Here is a 15530-nt window from a genome sequence, read left to right on the forward strand (position 1 = left end):
TAATTGATTTCACAATATTAAATAAAATGACGGGAAGGGGGAAATAATATCACAAAATACCACGCATGAGCACACGTCACACGACTTTTATTATGACATAATAGTGCTCGACGTTGTCACTTTAAAACAACACAGTTTTGTAGGTAATTAATATATGTGGTTAATATGAAAATACTGGAAGAAAATAGGACTTGTATTCCAAGTCTGGCCGAACGTGGAAGTTTTGTTTTGCGCTTTTATTTGCGTTTAGCGGAAGTAGCGTCAGACATTTCCTCGTCATTACGTCAAAATTTTACCCCAGTGCTTTACAGCTGGAAAAACAATCCGCATAAACCTTTGTATTGCTAAACAACGATGAGCACCAGAATCAAATTATAGACAGTAGCATCTGTAAATTCTTTTAGCGAATCTCTCTGATTGTATTCTTGTACCTGTTAACGTTAAACAATGTCCGCGTCACAAGGAAGCACAAACACGAACACGGAACCGTGGGGCAGTTTTGATGACAACATCATCATCCAGGTAATTATCATTACTGTAACAGAAACATTTCTTTACTGTTAATAACGCTTAGTGAGCTTTTCTCAGCCTGACTTCGAATGCATGACATTGGCGTAGTTGTTATACTATGTATCTATACTTTAGTGAAAAGTAATATATTTAAAATAAATAGTATAGTATAGTTCAAATATATTAACATATTTACTGACAGATAGCTTGAGACTTACTGATTTATAATTAAACATCACTACATTACTTGTGCACAATGCACTTTTCTTAATATTAAGTCTAAAATATGTTGAAATGCAAAATATTTAACGTGTTCCTGAAGTATACTTGCAAAATGTTTACTTTAGCGCACTAAAATGTACTAAGTATATTTTTAATTGTACTTCTGCACATTTAAGTACAAAAGTAGTTTTAGACTTTTAAGTATATAAGGGTTCCGGTAGTAAATGCACAATTGCAGGACATTTTATTAAGTACATACATGTAAAATGTATCTGTGGTATACTCGGCATGAAATAAATGTATTTGAACTACATTTTAAATATATTTATTTTTCACTGGGGTATGTTTATGCAGAATTTGCATAGTACTCTAGGTATGGTGAAATATAATAAGTTGTGGTAAACAACATTATTTAGTTCAGAATTCAACATATATCATAGTTTTTAGTAAACATATATTTGCACAAAATTAAAATGTCATGCATGCTACTAATAACATTCTCTACCATATTTCAAATGTGCAACTAGCTTCATATAAAAAAAAAAAAAAAAAAAAACTAATAATAAAGACATTTTAACACAGTGTTTGTTCTTCACGTGACTGACCACAGGGCAGCGGCTCGGCGGTGATCGACATGGAGAACATGGACGACACGTCTGGCTCCAGCTTTGAGGATATGGGCGAGATCCATCAGCGTTTGAAGGAGGAGGAGGAGGTGACGGCCGAGGCAGCAGCGACGGAGGAGGACAACGGAGAGGACGGAGAGTTCCTGGGGATGAAGGGCTTGAAGGGACAGCTGGGGAGACAGGTGGCCGATGAGGTGAGCTAGAAACTTTGTTTGACACATGATTCACACAAACATGTCTGACTGTCCTTTGAGTAGTTCTGTTTATCTTTGTGTAGATGAGAGTACTAATAGATCTTGTATCCACACAGGTATGGCAGGCAGGAAAAAGACAGGCCTCAAAAGCATTTAACCTCTACGCCAACATTGACATTCTCCGGCCGTACTTTGACGTGGAGCCGAATCAAGTCAGAAACAGGTCAGATGCACGTCAGGCTTTCTAACAGCGGTTTCTCAGTGTCTGCTGACTCAGTTAAGAACTGCTTGATCCACAGGTTGGTCGAATCCTTGATCCCAGTCCGGATGATCAACTTTCCACAGGTAAGACACGTCATCATTTGAGCTGTAAGCAATAAGCAAGAGAAGCGAGTTTAATAGTATTGGTAAGAGCAGGGGTCTGGCGTCTTTGAGCGAGAGAGATGAATACTATTATTCTTCTAAAAGACCACTGTATTGTATTTGAAACACATTTCTAAGGCCTCTAAATGATCCACTTAATCAAAACTTTGCTGAAGAACTTATTTTCGTGTTGTGGTACACGTCTTATTGCTGTAAAATTGTTACTGATTTTTCAAATAAGCGTAGACATAACTTTTACATTATTAGTATTATTATTTCAAGTTGAACACCTACTGGACTGAAGCAACTTTTTACTTGATTATCCATAGATCATTTGATCACTTTTTAATCACTGTATCATCATTATATCACGTTGTATTATGTTTCGATCCCCACATTTTAAAACTAAAGGGCTTTGGTCATAAAACTAAGCATTTACATAGTTTTATCATCTTATTAATTATTAAGAGAGTTAGTGTGTAAACAAATTCATTTATTTATTTTGCATTGCAAGCGTTATAGGGTTAATCAGATTTAATCGGTTAACTTGTATTTTGTCTCACAGCACGTTTTAGTTTTAAGCTTTTTGAAAAGCCAAAAATGGGACACAACTGTGTTCCTCGACCCACTGGACGGTGCAGATTTATAACAATATATTTTCCCTCATCTTTTAAACCCAGAAAGTTGCTGGCGAGCTGTACGGACCAATGATGCTGGTGTTCACGATGGTGGCTATTCTGCTCCATGGCATGAAGACATCAGGAACTGTTATTGTAAGCGTGTTTGTCTGCGTCAGTGAGAAGTGTCATCCAAAGCTGTGATGATGATTGACTCTTATTGTTTGTTTGTTGAAACAGAGAGAGGGCACACTGATGGGAACTGCCATAGGAACCTGCTTCGGATACTGGCTGGGAGTGTCCTCCTTCATTTATTTCCTTGCTTACCTGTGCAACGCTCAGATTACCATGCTGCAGATGTTGTCTTTGCTAGTACGTACCTCGCATTACTCCTGAAGAGAGTCGATGACATGCTCACTTCATGCTAGGGCTGGTTAGTTTACGCTGTGTCTCAAATCATCTTTGTTTTCAGGGTTACGGTCTCTTTGGCCACTGCATGGTCCTTTTCATCACTTACAATGTCCACTTCCACTCGCTCTTCTACATTCTCTGGCTGGTGATCGGAGGACTGTCTACTCTACGCATGGTAAAGGAAGAATGAACGAGGGCTAAGATCATGCATGTATGTGCAGTCACTATATCCAGCTTTCTCCCAGGTGGCTGTGCTGATCTCCCGAACGGTTGGTCAGACTCCTCGCCTCATCTTGTGTGGGACCCTGGCTGCTCTTCACATGCTCTTTCTGCTCTACCTGCACTTTGCGTACCATAAGATGGTGGAAGGTAAGACAAGAGACCGAGAGCTGGGTGATACAGCAAAACAAAATTGACCTTTTAATTCCATGAAGAACAAAATCGCTATTCAAATTGAGTAAATATAAATCACAAAAAAATCCATGCTTTTTAACTGTTAAATGAAGACAAGGACACATATATTATGTTTGTGCATTATTATTCACGCATATGCACTAAAATAACAATACATAGAAATAAACGACTATATTTGCATACACATATTTTCATGCAAAACATTTGAACACGTGCATGCAGAGACATGCGTGAGTATTTTTTGAAAGTAAGTCTTATCATGAGTTAATTAGTTGGAAATTTTATGTCCAAATAAAATTGCATTAATAATTGCAGTATTAATACTTTATATCTGCAGCACACTCTTTGTAATATATAGTAAATATGAAATATATCATTCTCGTGGAATTCAGTCCAGAATAATAACTTAAGGAGAGTAACAACAGGATTGTTCAAATACTTCAGTGGAGCACTGCTTACTGAAGGTCTATACATGATTAAAACAAATTAATACAATTAATAAGTTAATAAAGTGTTCCATCCATTTAGAGCAACAGTGTACTGAAAGAGATTGTCTTCAAGACATTATTGTGATTGAAATTCCCTCTTAAATCTAATTTTAGAGACGGTATGTGTTATTGGTCCTGTTTATTTTTAGCCCGTCAGAATGAGGCCAGCTGGAAATCTCTCATTTGTCTGACTGTAATTCTTCTCTGTGGTTGAGCAGATTGACCACAGTCTTATGTCTTCATTACTCTACATATATTTGTCGCCTTCTATGTAAATAAAAATAAAGCAATCCTGTCCACTGATAAGAGCACAAAAATAACCACTGTGTTTACAACATTTGTCACAATTGCAATAGTATTAGTACCAAGTTCCCCTCAAAAACTGTGAAACGCCTAAAAGTCAATGAGGGACGATGTTATCGGGCTACTGTACTTCCAGTCAGGATTGTGCTGTGTGTTTACTGTGTGCAGGTATCCTGGACACCTTGGAAGGACCCAACATCCCACCCATCCAGAGAGTGGCCAGAGATGTGCCTGTTGTTGCAAATGCTGTTGTTAACGCCACCATCAAGTCAATATCTGCAGTTTTACAGTCTCAGTGATTATGTATTTGTCTGGGACTGGTCACACAGTCCAGTGAGGCTGGTGTATACATATGTAGGGTCAGGGCCAAACAAAATCATGGGGCAGTCTCTGTTGAGCTCAGTTTGTATCTCATCTGTTGTTCCTGAAGCTGTCGTACAGAACTAAAAGGATGTTCTTCGGTCTAGACAGCTTCACTTAATTTTGGCTCATGTTATTATGAGACACACACTATCCTATTCACTCTACACTTGTCTTACTCATTTTTTGCTAAGGGTTACAGTCTATATGATCTGCTAATATTAGAATGGTTCGTTCAGAATATGTATGGATCCCTTAAGGATGCTGATACTAATAATTATTCTTCCAAAACCCTGTTGACATTAAATGCAGCTGGATGTTTGCGCTCTGTGAGAGTGCACTGATTTGCCTCATAAACGGTCTCCGTTACTGAGTGACATCACACAACACTTCTGTTTTTTATCTAGTTGCATTTTTTATTTGCATTTTTTTGATATTTCCACAGTTGCGAAGGAAGTCTTTTATCGAGAGTCGATAGAGAAATCTTGATGGGAAGGCAAAGTGCATTAAAATACAGAAATGCAATGATGTCTTATTTGAAGATGAGAAAGATTGTTATGTTGCATGCAATATTTTTTTTTTTTCCTTATCCATATTTAACCAGCCATTGTGGTGCAGTCTGATTCATGCTATTTAAAGCTATGGTTGGGATTGAGGGTTTCCTGCTATCTCATTATGTTGTCTTCTACATGTGAGCTTCTTATTTAAAGGGTTCTTGTAAAGAGAAAATAAAGAAACACTGTTGTCCTAATTTGTGTTGTTTAAAACTTGAAATATACTCCAATTAAAGCGATTAAACAATGCCTACAGTATTTTGTATTGATCGTGCACATATCAGTAGCTGATGCTCTGAACAGTAACATGTTGCTAAACCTAAACATGGTCAATACTCCAAATGATTTAATGCAACTTACTGAAAGCTGCTCTGAGATGAACTTACTGGAAATAGTTTCCTAGAAGTCAGTGAACTGTAGGAATATTCATGGTTCACATACACGCTCCGTCGAAACATTGATTAGCTGGTTCAGGTGTGTTTGATTAGGGTCTGAGCTAAACTGTGGCCTTCCAGGAATTGGGTTTGAGACCAGTGCTTTACAGGCAAGAGTATGAAAAAGAGCTCAAAATGCTTTGTTGATGCCAGAGCTGTGAAATGCGGATGGTAGGGTCATAATTTGGCCTGAACAACATGAAATCATGGATCCAGTCTGCCTTGTATCAATGGTTCAGGCTGCTGGTGGTGTAATGGTGTGGGGGTACTTTCTTGGCACACTTGGGGCTCTTTAGTACCAACTGAGCGAACTCCACAGCCTTCCTGAGTACAGTTGCTAACCACGTCTTTCCTTTTAACGGCTACTTCCAGCAGGGTAATGTCACAAAGCTCAACATTTCTCAAGCTGGTTTCTTGAACATGGCAATGAGTTGACTATAGAAAGGGCTTTCAGTCACTAGATCTCAGTTCAATAGAGCACCTTTGTAATAAATAAATACAATAACATAAACTCTTTAAATAAATGCTTTCAAAGAATAAAAGAGTGCTTTCAAACAGTCCCAGAAGAGAAACCTTTGAAGTGAAATGGCAAAGGCCTATCATTGTGCTCCCCGAAATAAAAGTGTCTCAAATTTGCATCTAAAAGGTTGCTAAGTAGGTTAAACTACTAAACTACTTTAAGTGCTCTGTAGAGCCTGTCTAAAATTACCTACAACACAACCCTACATTACATTTGACTAGAGCCCGTGGCAGAAATAATATTAAGAAAATGGAGGTGGATGATGAAGTAGATGGACAGACAGATAGATTTATTTTCTTGGATTATTGGAAAGATTCATGTCAGTCTTAAAACATAAAGGAATACTGCTGCAGCAAAATATTTTAGTGACAATAAGACGGCATTGGTGTGCAGGATGAAAAATGTGTAGGGCCTAGAAGAGCAGCAGATCTGAAGAATACAAATTTTGCACAATGATAAACCATTTAATATGCAATTTGAGTTTTTGATTTAGTTTTTCAGTCCATTTTTAAAACTTTACATTTACTCGGAACATGCAACTCACCTGTTGCATTTAAATGTTTGGACGCAGCAGACTTTCTTTTTGTTGTTCGATGGCGCTCTGGTTGACTGCACTGATCAGGGTAAGTTAAGGTGAGTCCATACACCGGGCTGCATTAGGAATTAATTGTGTGTGTTTCATTCAGGGCTCACGTTTCCCTGCTCACACAGATGGGGCCATGCAACCAGACACGCTCTGGGTACAACTGGTTATACCATCCACCCTCACATCCTCCGACTGTTGCTGAGAGAAGAAACAAGTGACATTCATGTGGATCCATTCAATATATTATTCACAAGACCCACTTGTGCCACAGAGCTGCGCCTGGATGACTATTATTTGTGCATGTTGCCTATATATACAACGACTAACAACAAAGTTTTGATATATGTTTCTAGTAGATGTTGGGTAACAAGTGAATACATTAACACTGACACACATTCAAACTAGAATCAGTTAGATAAGGTATATTATAAAATCAATTGTAGCTATCTTATTTGATACACAGATTTATAAGGCTTCTAAATTATCTGACTTTTATAAAGTATGATTGATTGCAACTTGATTATACATCATTTCTGGAACAATCATGCTAGGAGTATCAAATATGACACGTCAGGCTTTTTAGAAACATTGTATACAATCATAATCGTGTTGCATTGCATTATGTTTTGCAAGATATAGAGTGACAACTGATATTTATATGCATTTTAAGTCTGCTATTATTCTGAAATATTGATTTACATTACATGCAATCAGAATTTGATATTACAACTGCATCAAATTGCATATTTTTGTCCAGTTTGGGCCTCTGAATAAACCTTTTTTTTGTTTTGTTTTTCTCCTCGAGTATGTGCTCCATGTTCTCCTATGTCATATATAATATGAGTCATAAAAGCATGAAATATCAAATATTCAAACAAATGCACATATATGCAAAATAATCTCTCTTTCTTTAAGTGCATTTTTTTTTTTTTTGATTTTATCTAAAGGGTTCAATAAGTTGAATTAAAATTAAAAATAAATTGATCTGCCGATTTTCAAGTGTCAGATATTACAGGATTAAATTGTCAGAACAAAATACATTTTTCAAAAATGTCAGGTCGGGGGAATTGTCACGTTTTATATGATTTTATAAAAAAATTACAGGTAATTTATTTTTTGTGTAGTAAGTTCATTTGCTCCAAATAAGTGTTATAAGTTATTTTGTGTTGTTTCAAAGTACATTGTTGCAAAACATAGTCATTTTCCAACTGTGAAAATCTAGGGTACCCACAACAGTTAAATTAGGCTAACTGTAAATATTGAGAAAAACTGGATATGTACAGAAATTAACTTTGTGAAAATGAACCTATGCTGACAAACATCAATAGGGTGAAGTGTGTGACAACTTGCCCCGGTGTTCTACTGCATGCAATAGATACAACCTACTTCCAAGACCCTAGTAATCATCCAAACAGCCTACAGTCGTTGCCCTGCGCCCATTTCTCTGCTTGTGGCCAATCCCAGCATCAGCTGTCTGGCGGATTACCTCAAGCCTGGAGTCGCCTCAAACCCGTTTCGCTGGTGAGATGGGAACAGTTTACCGTGAGCGACGTTATATATAGTCACCGACAGCACCAGCATCATCATCATCATCATTATCTTGGGTTGTCGGGAGGCAAACGCAACAAAACGCTGAAGTAGACAGCACCAGCAGCGACACCACACCTTCCCTCCGCGATATCCCGAGGTCGCCTGCCGCACCGGATTAGACGCCGCGGATCCGACCTCCAGGATCCATAATGCCCGTTAATCGAGCCTGACACCGCCGAGATGCTGCCGGGCTCTATTCAGATCACGGGAGAGGCGCTGTCCGGCGCGGAGATCAAAGACATATGCGACAGTCTGAAGGAGAACAGCGTGCGGCTGCTGTCGGTGCGCGGCTGCCAGCTGTCGGACCGGGACTTCGGCCGCGTGTGTCGCGGTGTGGCGGAGTCGGTCTCCCTCGCGCAGCTCAACCTCAACCTCGGCGTGGTGTCCACCATCGGCCGGACCAAGCAGCTGGCGGATGCTCTGAAGGCCAACAGATCCCTCCAGACGCTCTTGTGAGTGCCTCTTTAGTCACTATTATTATCATCATCGCGCATATTTATAGCGATAGGCTGTTATTGAGGAGAAGTTTCCTGTCAGACAGACTTAAACCGAAGAACGGAATCGAAACATTTCGACAACACAACATCACTGGTGGGCTTTTTTGAATTTGACACATGCAACCCCCAAAAACACATCCAGTAACCCTTAGAGGCTACTAATGCTGAAACGTCAAAATCTGCATTGTGTATATTATTGGCTCTAATGATACATTGATTGCGATGTTCCTCATTTGTGCGTCCGCTAAATGAGTTAATATAATATGTACATTGTACAACAAAATATGTAGGCTAGTATAGCTACAATGTAACCCCAGCAATGCGCTAAAATAATTTCTATAAAATAAATAACTAATTTTTTTTCAGATTTAGTTCATAATTTATCCGTTTTTTTTATTATAATTATAATAATTTATATATATATATATGTCGTGTTTATAAATGTAAAGTCAGAACTTCCACTGACACACTGTTAGAATGTTCGCTCAGTTCCAAGGGATTTCGATTACGTCACTGTAATATTAGAGGCTGGTAGTGTTTCTCAGATCGTTTGCATACTGAATTGTGATTGGTCTTTTTACAAACTCAGTTTTGTGTGTGTCAAATGTATTATGTATATGCATTTGCTATGTTGGAAAGTGATATAACCTTCAGTCATTTTGGGTTTATATATATATATATATATATATAATGTATTATATATAATGTATATGCCAACAGATCCCCCTTTTTTTTTTTTTTTTTGCAATGCAGAACCGACAGTTGAAACACTTCTACTGTCTTGAAAGCATTGCCATTTTTCTCCAGGGAATGCAAATGTAGCACATGAAATAATGTCTGTCTCTGTCCGCTTTCCCCGTGCCTTTACAGTCTCCACGGGAGTCCACTTTTAGATGCAGGACTGGTCAACCTGAATGGAGCCCTGTCCACTCACCCCTCGCTGGTGTCCTTGGATTTGGGGGACTGCATGCTGGGAGATGAGGCAGTGCGTCTCATCTGTGGCATGCTTCCTCCAGATGGAGCCAAATCGGGTAAAAGATCACAGCTTCACCAGGAAACAGTGTTTACTAAAGACAGTTTCCAAACAAAAAAAACCTTTGAGATACATGAAGCTTAAATAAGCGGTTAGTCACATTAAACATCATATTAAGAGTTTTTAGTGATGATGATAATAATGCATGAGCCAGATGGTGTATTCCTAATGAAAATTAATGGATATAATTGCTCATTTTTGTCGTCATAGCACAAAATGAAATATTATTCAAAGAAAGGTGTTATGGCCCCCAACATGAAGCAAGAAGCAAGTTTTTACTTTCACAAAATGTATTAAATGATTTTTGATATTCTACATAATATAATGTCACAGATCACTATTTTACAATGCTGCAAAATTAAATTAACCTAAAAACTTTTTTGAATGCTATTTGGACTGTAAAACATTGATGAAGACTGTGTGTAAGGATTTCATTTATTTTGAGAATGGTTTTTCAGTGTGTAATTTGGGAATATTTGTACAATTCTATGAATAATGTATATCCAAATGAAAAATAGTGCAGTAGGAGTTTTAAATCCAGCAGCAGGCTTGGCTCTGTGGTGAATTAACAATGCTCTTTTATGCGATCGATAATACTGCACAGGGCTTAAAGAGCTTACGCTGAGTGCTAACCCAGCCGTCAGCACACAGGGCTGGGCTCGACTGGCCATCGCCGTGGCTCATAGCTCACAGTTACGAGTCCTCAACCTCGACTACAACCCCTTAGGTGAGCGATTTCTGCAGTTTTGAGGTATGCATGCATGCTGGACATGATATATAGATATCGTTAACACTTTTAATCAGTATTAATAAGCTCAAGAGTTTGCTTTAAATGTTTAAGTGAATTGCGTGTCATGGTTTGACACAAATCTATTTAACAATTAATTCAAGGAGGCAAGTCTTTGCCTGAAGTATAGTGGTCGATGAAGATGTTATATATTGAGACATTTATTTGCTGACTGTTGCTCCCCGGTGAATGAAACTGCCACCCAAGCATGCAAATGTTACTGGCGGAGAAATGCAGGGTTTGCACTTTGAAAAGCACTTGGTTTGCACCTTGCACTCGAGTCTCTGTCTCAGCTTTTCCCGATGCGTGTGGTCTCCAGGGGATCACATCGCTGGGATGCTGGCTGTCGCTGTTGCATCCAGTCGAACTCTTGAAGTCCTGGACCTGGAGGGAACCGGCCTCACCAATCAGTCAGCACAGGTATATTCCAGACTCAGAACCACAGCATGAAACATGCTGACTTTTGAATATTTCTATTCAAATTAATTATAATATATATGTATTTTTTAAGCCTAACAATTGTCTGTTTCACACACACACACACACACACACACACACACACACACACACACAAATATACACAGTATACATATTATGTAAACAAAAACATTTATTTTGAATTAGGGCTGCTCCGATCACGATCGGCCAATCGTTATGCGCATCTCGTCAGTAAAGCCGGTTCTCTAATTCCATCAGGTGCGTGATTTCACATCGAGCAGCTGTTACTACACAGAGCCGTTGTTAACTGAGAAGATGCGCAAATAAACGCTGAAAATGAACGTGGATTTGCGCATCTTCTCAGTTAACAACGGCTCTGTGTAGTAACAGTTGCTCTATGTGAAATCATGCACCTGATGGAATTAACCGCTGATTAGAGAACCGGCTTTACTGACGAGATGCGCATAACGATCGGCCGATCGTGATCGGAGCAGCCCTATTTTGAATGCGAACATTGGATGCGATTCATCATTTTACAGCACACTTATATATATATATGCAGGCTGATAAAGGAATAATTCACCAAAACATGAAAAAAAAAAAAAAAAATTCATAATTTAATCTCCATCTTCCAGCTTTGGTGTTTGGTGTCAGTGAGTTTTTTGTTCTTGTAAGTAATTTTTTTGGTGTCAGTTTTGTTAAAGGAAATAATATTTCAGCAACTACTGTTGGATGCATTAAATTGTTCAAAAGCAACAGTAAAGCCATTTTATAATGTTACAAAAGATTTCTGTTTCAAATAAATGCACTTTGTATTCATCAAAAAAATATATATTTTACAGTTTCCACAAAAATATTGAGGAGCCACAACTGTTTTCAGTGTTGATAATAACAGGACATGTTTTTGAGCTGTAGATATATATATATATATATATATATATATATATATATATATATATATATATATATATATATATATATATATATATATATATATATATATATAGATATATATATAGATAGATATAGATATAGATATAGATATTAGAATGATTTCTGAAGACTCTGACACTGAAGACTGGAGGAATGATGCTGAAAATTGCAGAAATAAATTACATTTTAAAATACATTCTCATAGAAAACAATCATTTTAAATTGTAATGAAATCTTTACTGTATTCAGAGCATCAGTGTCTGAGAAACATTACAAATCTTACAGGCCCCAAACTTTCAAACAGTAACGTAAATCTATAAAGAATATCATGAGGAATGTTGTCATTCTTCAAAATAACACAGAAGAAATCAATTATGAGAATTTCATTTTTAGGTTAATTGTTCTCTTAAGGAAGAAAAGAGTTTGATCTCTGGTTGCACTCCAAAACTAGATATCAATGCCTTTAATATTAGCCATTCGATATTAATTAACTCATATTAATGCCTATTTGAATCAATTTTTTTATTTTCCCACCCAATTTCTCTACCAATACTCCTGCATTTCTAAAATAACCCATAACGTTCACCTTCATTTCTGAAAAAGGTAAACACTATTCATATCAGTGATGAATTACGTGTAAGTGCTCTCTGCAGTGGCTTCATTCAGTTGGCCCTTGCTTTCTCCTGTGGAACACAAAATGAGATGTTAAATCTGTGTTTCAAGAAACAAGGTCTAGACAACATGACATCACTAAACAGATGAAGTACTCCTTTAAAAGCTCAGTTTTCAATGAGACTGTTTTTCATAACTCTCCACTAGATGGCAAAGCTGTGCAAGGACTTTCTTCATGCTCTCAGTGTTCATACTTATAGTTGGCATGACTCTGCTTGGTGTCTGGATGGTAAAATATGCACTGGTTGCAATCTAAGAAGGGTCATCCAAATATTAGTGCCAACTTTTCCTAGTAAAAAAGGGATATATTTAAGATATTTACTGACATAGCAAGACTTCTCGTCTCTCTGTGATCAGGTCTTCCTAGACATGGTGGAGAACTACCCCACCAGCCTGCGTGTGCTGGTCCTGGCTGAGAACGACATCAGTCCTGAGCTGCAGCAGCAGATCTCCGATCTCCTCTCTGAAGGTGAGGAGGAGGAGGATAAGGACGGAGAGGCGCGCGGACGCTCGGGGCCCCCCAGGGAGAAACCGGCCTGGGTTCCCCACAGCAGTAAGGGCTGACCAGCCTCACTCTCTCTCTCTCTCTCTCTCAGCCTGTTCTCTTTGCTTCAAGACCGTTTCATTTAGATCTCTCTTCCGCTTTCTCTTTCCCTCTTTGTGTGTGGATGACTTTCCTGGAGTAACTGCTTCTAAGAGGCTGGGGCAAAAGGGAAGTACAGAAACTGACATTACTCGTGCATTATTTAGGAGAGATCATTTCTACTTATGAAATAGAAATATGAATTTCTTATAAGGGCCAAGTTGTGAGTTCTGTGTCCTGTATATGCTGAAGTCATTAGACTTAGAGGTTATTATTAGCGAGGTTCAATCTGAAAGGAATAGTTCGGCTCAAAATGATCATTCTCACGTCGCTCCAAACCGACCTGACTTGATTTTTCGGTTTTTGACTTGAGTTTTAGGAAGCAAATCCTGACCATATCTTTTCCATATGATGAAAGTGAAAGGGGACTTGTTGGAGGTAATAAAAAAATCACCTTAAAAGTTTAGTTTCACTAAAACCAATGACATCAATAGTCTCAATGGCCCATTTTTACAGAAAGACTGTTAGACTCACTGATTTTGTGAAAAATAGCCTACATTTTTTAAATACGTTAATGATTTTTGGTACATTCTACAGAAGTCAAAAGGATTACTTTTTCTTTAATTAATTTTTTTTTGTCATTTTGGAGCCTGAGAGACCCAGTCCCCTCTCATTTTCATTACTGTACCTCCCCTGTTCAAAGGTTTGTGGGTTAACAAAAACACAAACAGTAACAGATTTTAAGACTGTTAAATACATTCAGTTCTAACTGAACATTTATTCATCAAGGAATCATGAAAAAAGGCTTGCACAAAAACTATTAAGCAGCACAACTGTTCTTAACATTGAAAATAATGAGCAGCAAAACAGCATATTAAAATGATTTCTGAAAATGCTGAAAATTCAGCTTTGATGACGGGAATTAAGTATATAGTAAAATATATAAAAATAACAAACTGTTATTTTAAATTATAATGGCATTCCACAATATAAAGTAAAAGCAGCCTTGGTGAGCAGTAAAGTGTACATGAAGAAGAGCGGCCAGGATATTCCCCAAAAATACAGCGGGTAAAAGAGAGTCAGAGCCGGTTTGAGGGTGAATAAAAGATGAGAGAATGAGAACTATCCCTAGACAGAAGAATCTGTAGCCGTTCAGAACCGGAGAAGCCGAATTCCTGTCCTCTTCACACATTGTCTCTGACCCTTCCAGACTCTTCCAGCTCCCAGATGGTCCTGATGACATCAGGACTGGGTGAGAGCTTTTTGGCAGAGACAGAGATGTGATACTGGAGCTGCCCGTGTTGTGTGCTTGCGCTGTAGGACTGCTGCGAGACCACCAGCTAGTGCGCAACCCCTCACGCCGCATGACCTGTAGCACTTAGCCCAAGACAGTTCAAACCTTAAACACCAAGTGACTTATAATACGCAATAGTGAACTATTTATTTTACAGATGTACAGTCTATTTATAAATCTACTGTATTTAACCAATAACAGTATACTCTGTTAGACGAGCTGTAAAGGGTTAATGGTATGGCCTGATGCCTGAATAAATCAGTTTACAACTTTTTAAATGCTTTTGCTCTGCTTTTTTATTTTTTACTTGTGTCTGCAAACAGGGAATAACTGCTAAGATAAACCAGCCAAGTGTGTGTGTGTGTATATGTGTGTCAAACAAAAATGTATTCTTACACCTTTAACATTTCTCACATTATAACAGTTTAATGAAATATGACAAGAAAGGTCTGTAATGAATTAGGTTGAATAGCTACACATAGTGGTCAGTTACCAAGCCAAGCTTCGTTTTGTTCAGTCTGTGGTGTAAAAAGGTCACATTAGCAAATTTAAGAAACACACTTCAAGCAGAACATGGTCAGGTCAAAGTGTCTGAGTAATTTTTGATCCCACATTTTTACTGGTAATCCACTGTATGAAGAATTTGTGGGTATAAAATGTCACAGTTTATTTTATTTTTCCATCCTGACTTACATGAATGAACTACAGTGTCCTGCACTCACTAGTAAAAATGATATCTGGTGTCTGAATAATTGGTTTAAAGGTGCTGTAGGGAACTTTTGTAAAATATATTTTTTTACATATTTATTAAACCTGTCATTATGTCCTGACAGTAGAATATGAGATAGATAATCTGTGAAAAAATCAAGCTCCTCTGGCTCCTCCCAGTGGTCCTATTGCCATTTGCAGTTACAGACCGCTCCCGGTAAGAAACAACCAATCAGAGCTGCCGTCCGTAACTTTGTTTGTGTTCAAAATGTAGAAAAATGCATATAATAAGCGAGTACACCATGAATCCATTTTCCAAACCGTGTTTTTGGCTTGTCCTGAATCACTAGGGTGCACCTATAATAAGTGTTTATATTCGGACTATTTTAGATT

The 15530-nt window shown here is 37.9% G+C and overlaps 2 protein-coding genes across 3 annotated transcripts; both read left to right on the forward strand.

Moving 5' to 3' along the window:
- Positions 1–257: 257 nt before the first annotated feature.
- yipf3 (Yip1 domain family, member 3) lies at positions 258–5311 on the forward strand. The gene is made up of 9 exons (XM_026224503.1): positions 258–522; positions 1343–1552; positions 1669–1775; positions 1852–1897; positions 2596–2688; positions 2773–2904; positions 3005–3118; positions 3189–3312; positions 4317–5311. The coding sequence occupies exons 1-9, from the start codon at positions 448–450 to the stop codon at positions 4445–4447; spliced, it is 1032 nt and encodes a 343-aa protein (XP_026080288.1). The 5' UTR covers positions 258–447; the 3' UTR covers positions 4448–5311.
- Positions 5312–7983: 2672 nt separating this feature from the next.
- Positions 7984–14702, forward strand: lrrc73 (leucine rich repeat containing 73). 2 transcript variants are annotated; one of them, XM_026224504.1, is made up of 6 exons: positions 7984–8644; positions 9560–9720; positions 10327–10449; positions 10829–10929; positions 12910–13105; positions 13236–14702. In XM_026224504.1, the coding sequence occupies exons 1-6, from the start codon at positions 8373–8375 to the stop codon at positions 13322–13324; spliced, it is 942 nt and encodes a 313-aa protein (XP_026080289.1). In that variant the 5' UTR covers positions 7984–8372; the 3' UTR covers positions 13325–14702. The 2 variants fall into 2 exon arrangements, with proteins under 2 accessions (XP_026080289.1, XP_026080290.1); XM_026224505.1 differs by having other exon boundaries at positions 7989–8644; positions 14346–14702.
- Positions 14703–15530: the final 828 nt, after the last annotated feature.

The sequence above is a fragment of the Carassius auratus genome, chromosome 38 (assembly GCF_003368295.1).
Source record: "Carassius auratus strain Wakin chromosome 38, ASM336829v1, whole genome shotgun sequence".
NCBI classification, from domain to species: Eukaryota; Metazoa; Chordata; class Actinopteri; order Cypriniformes; family Cyprinidae; genus Carassius; species Carassius auratus.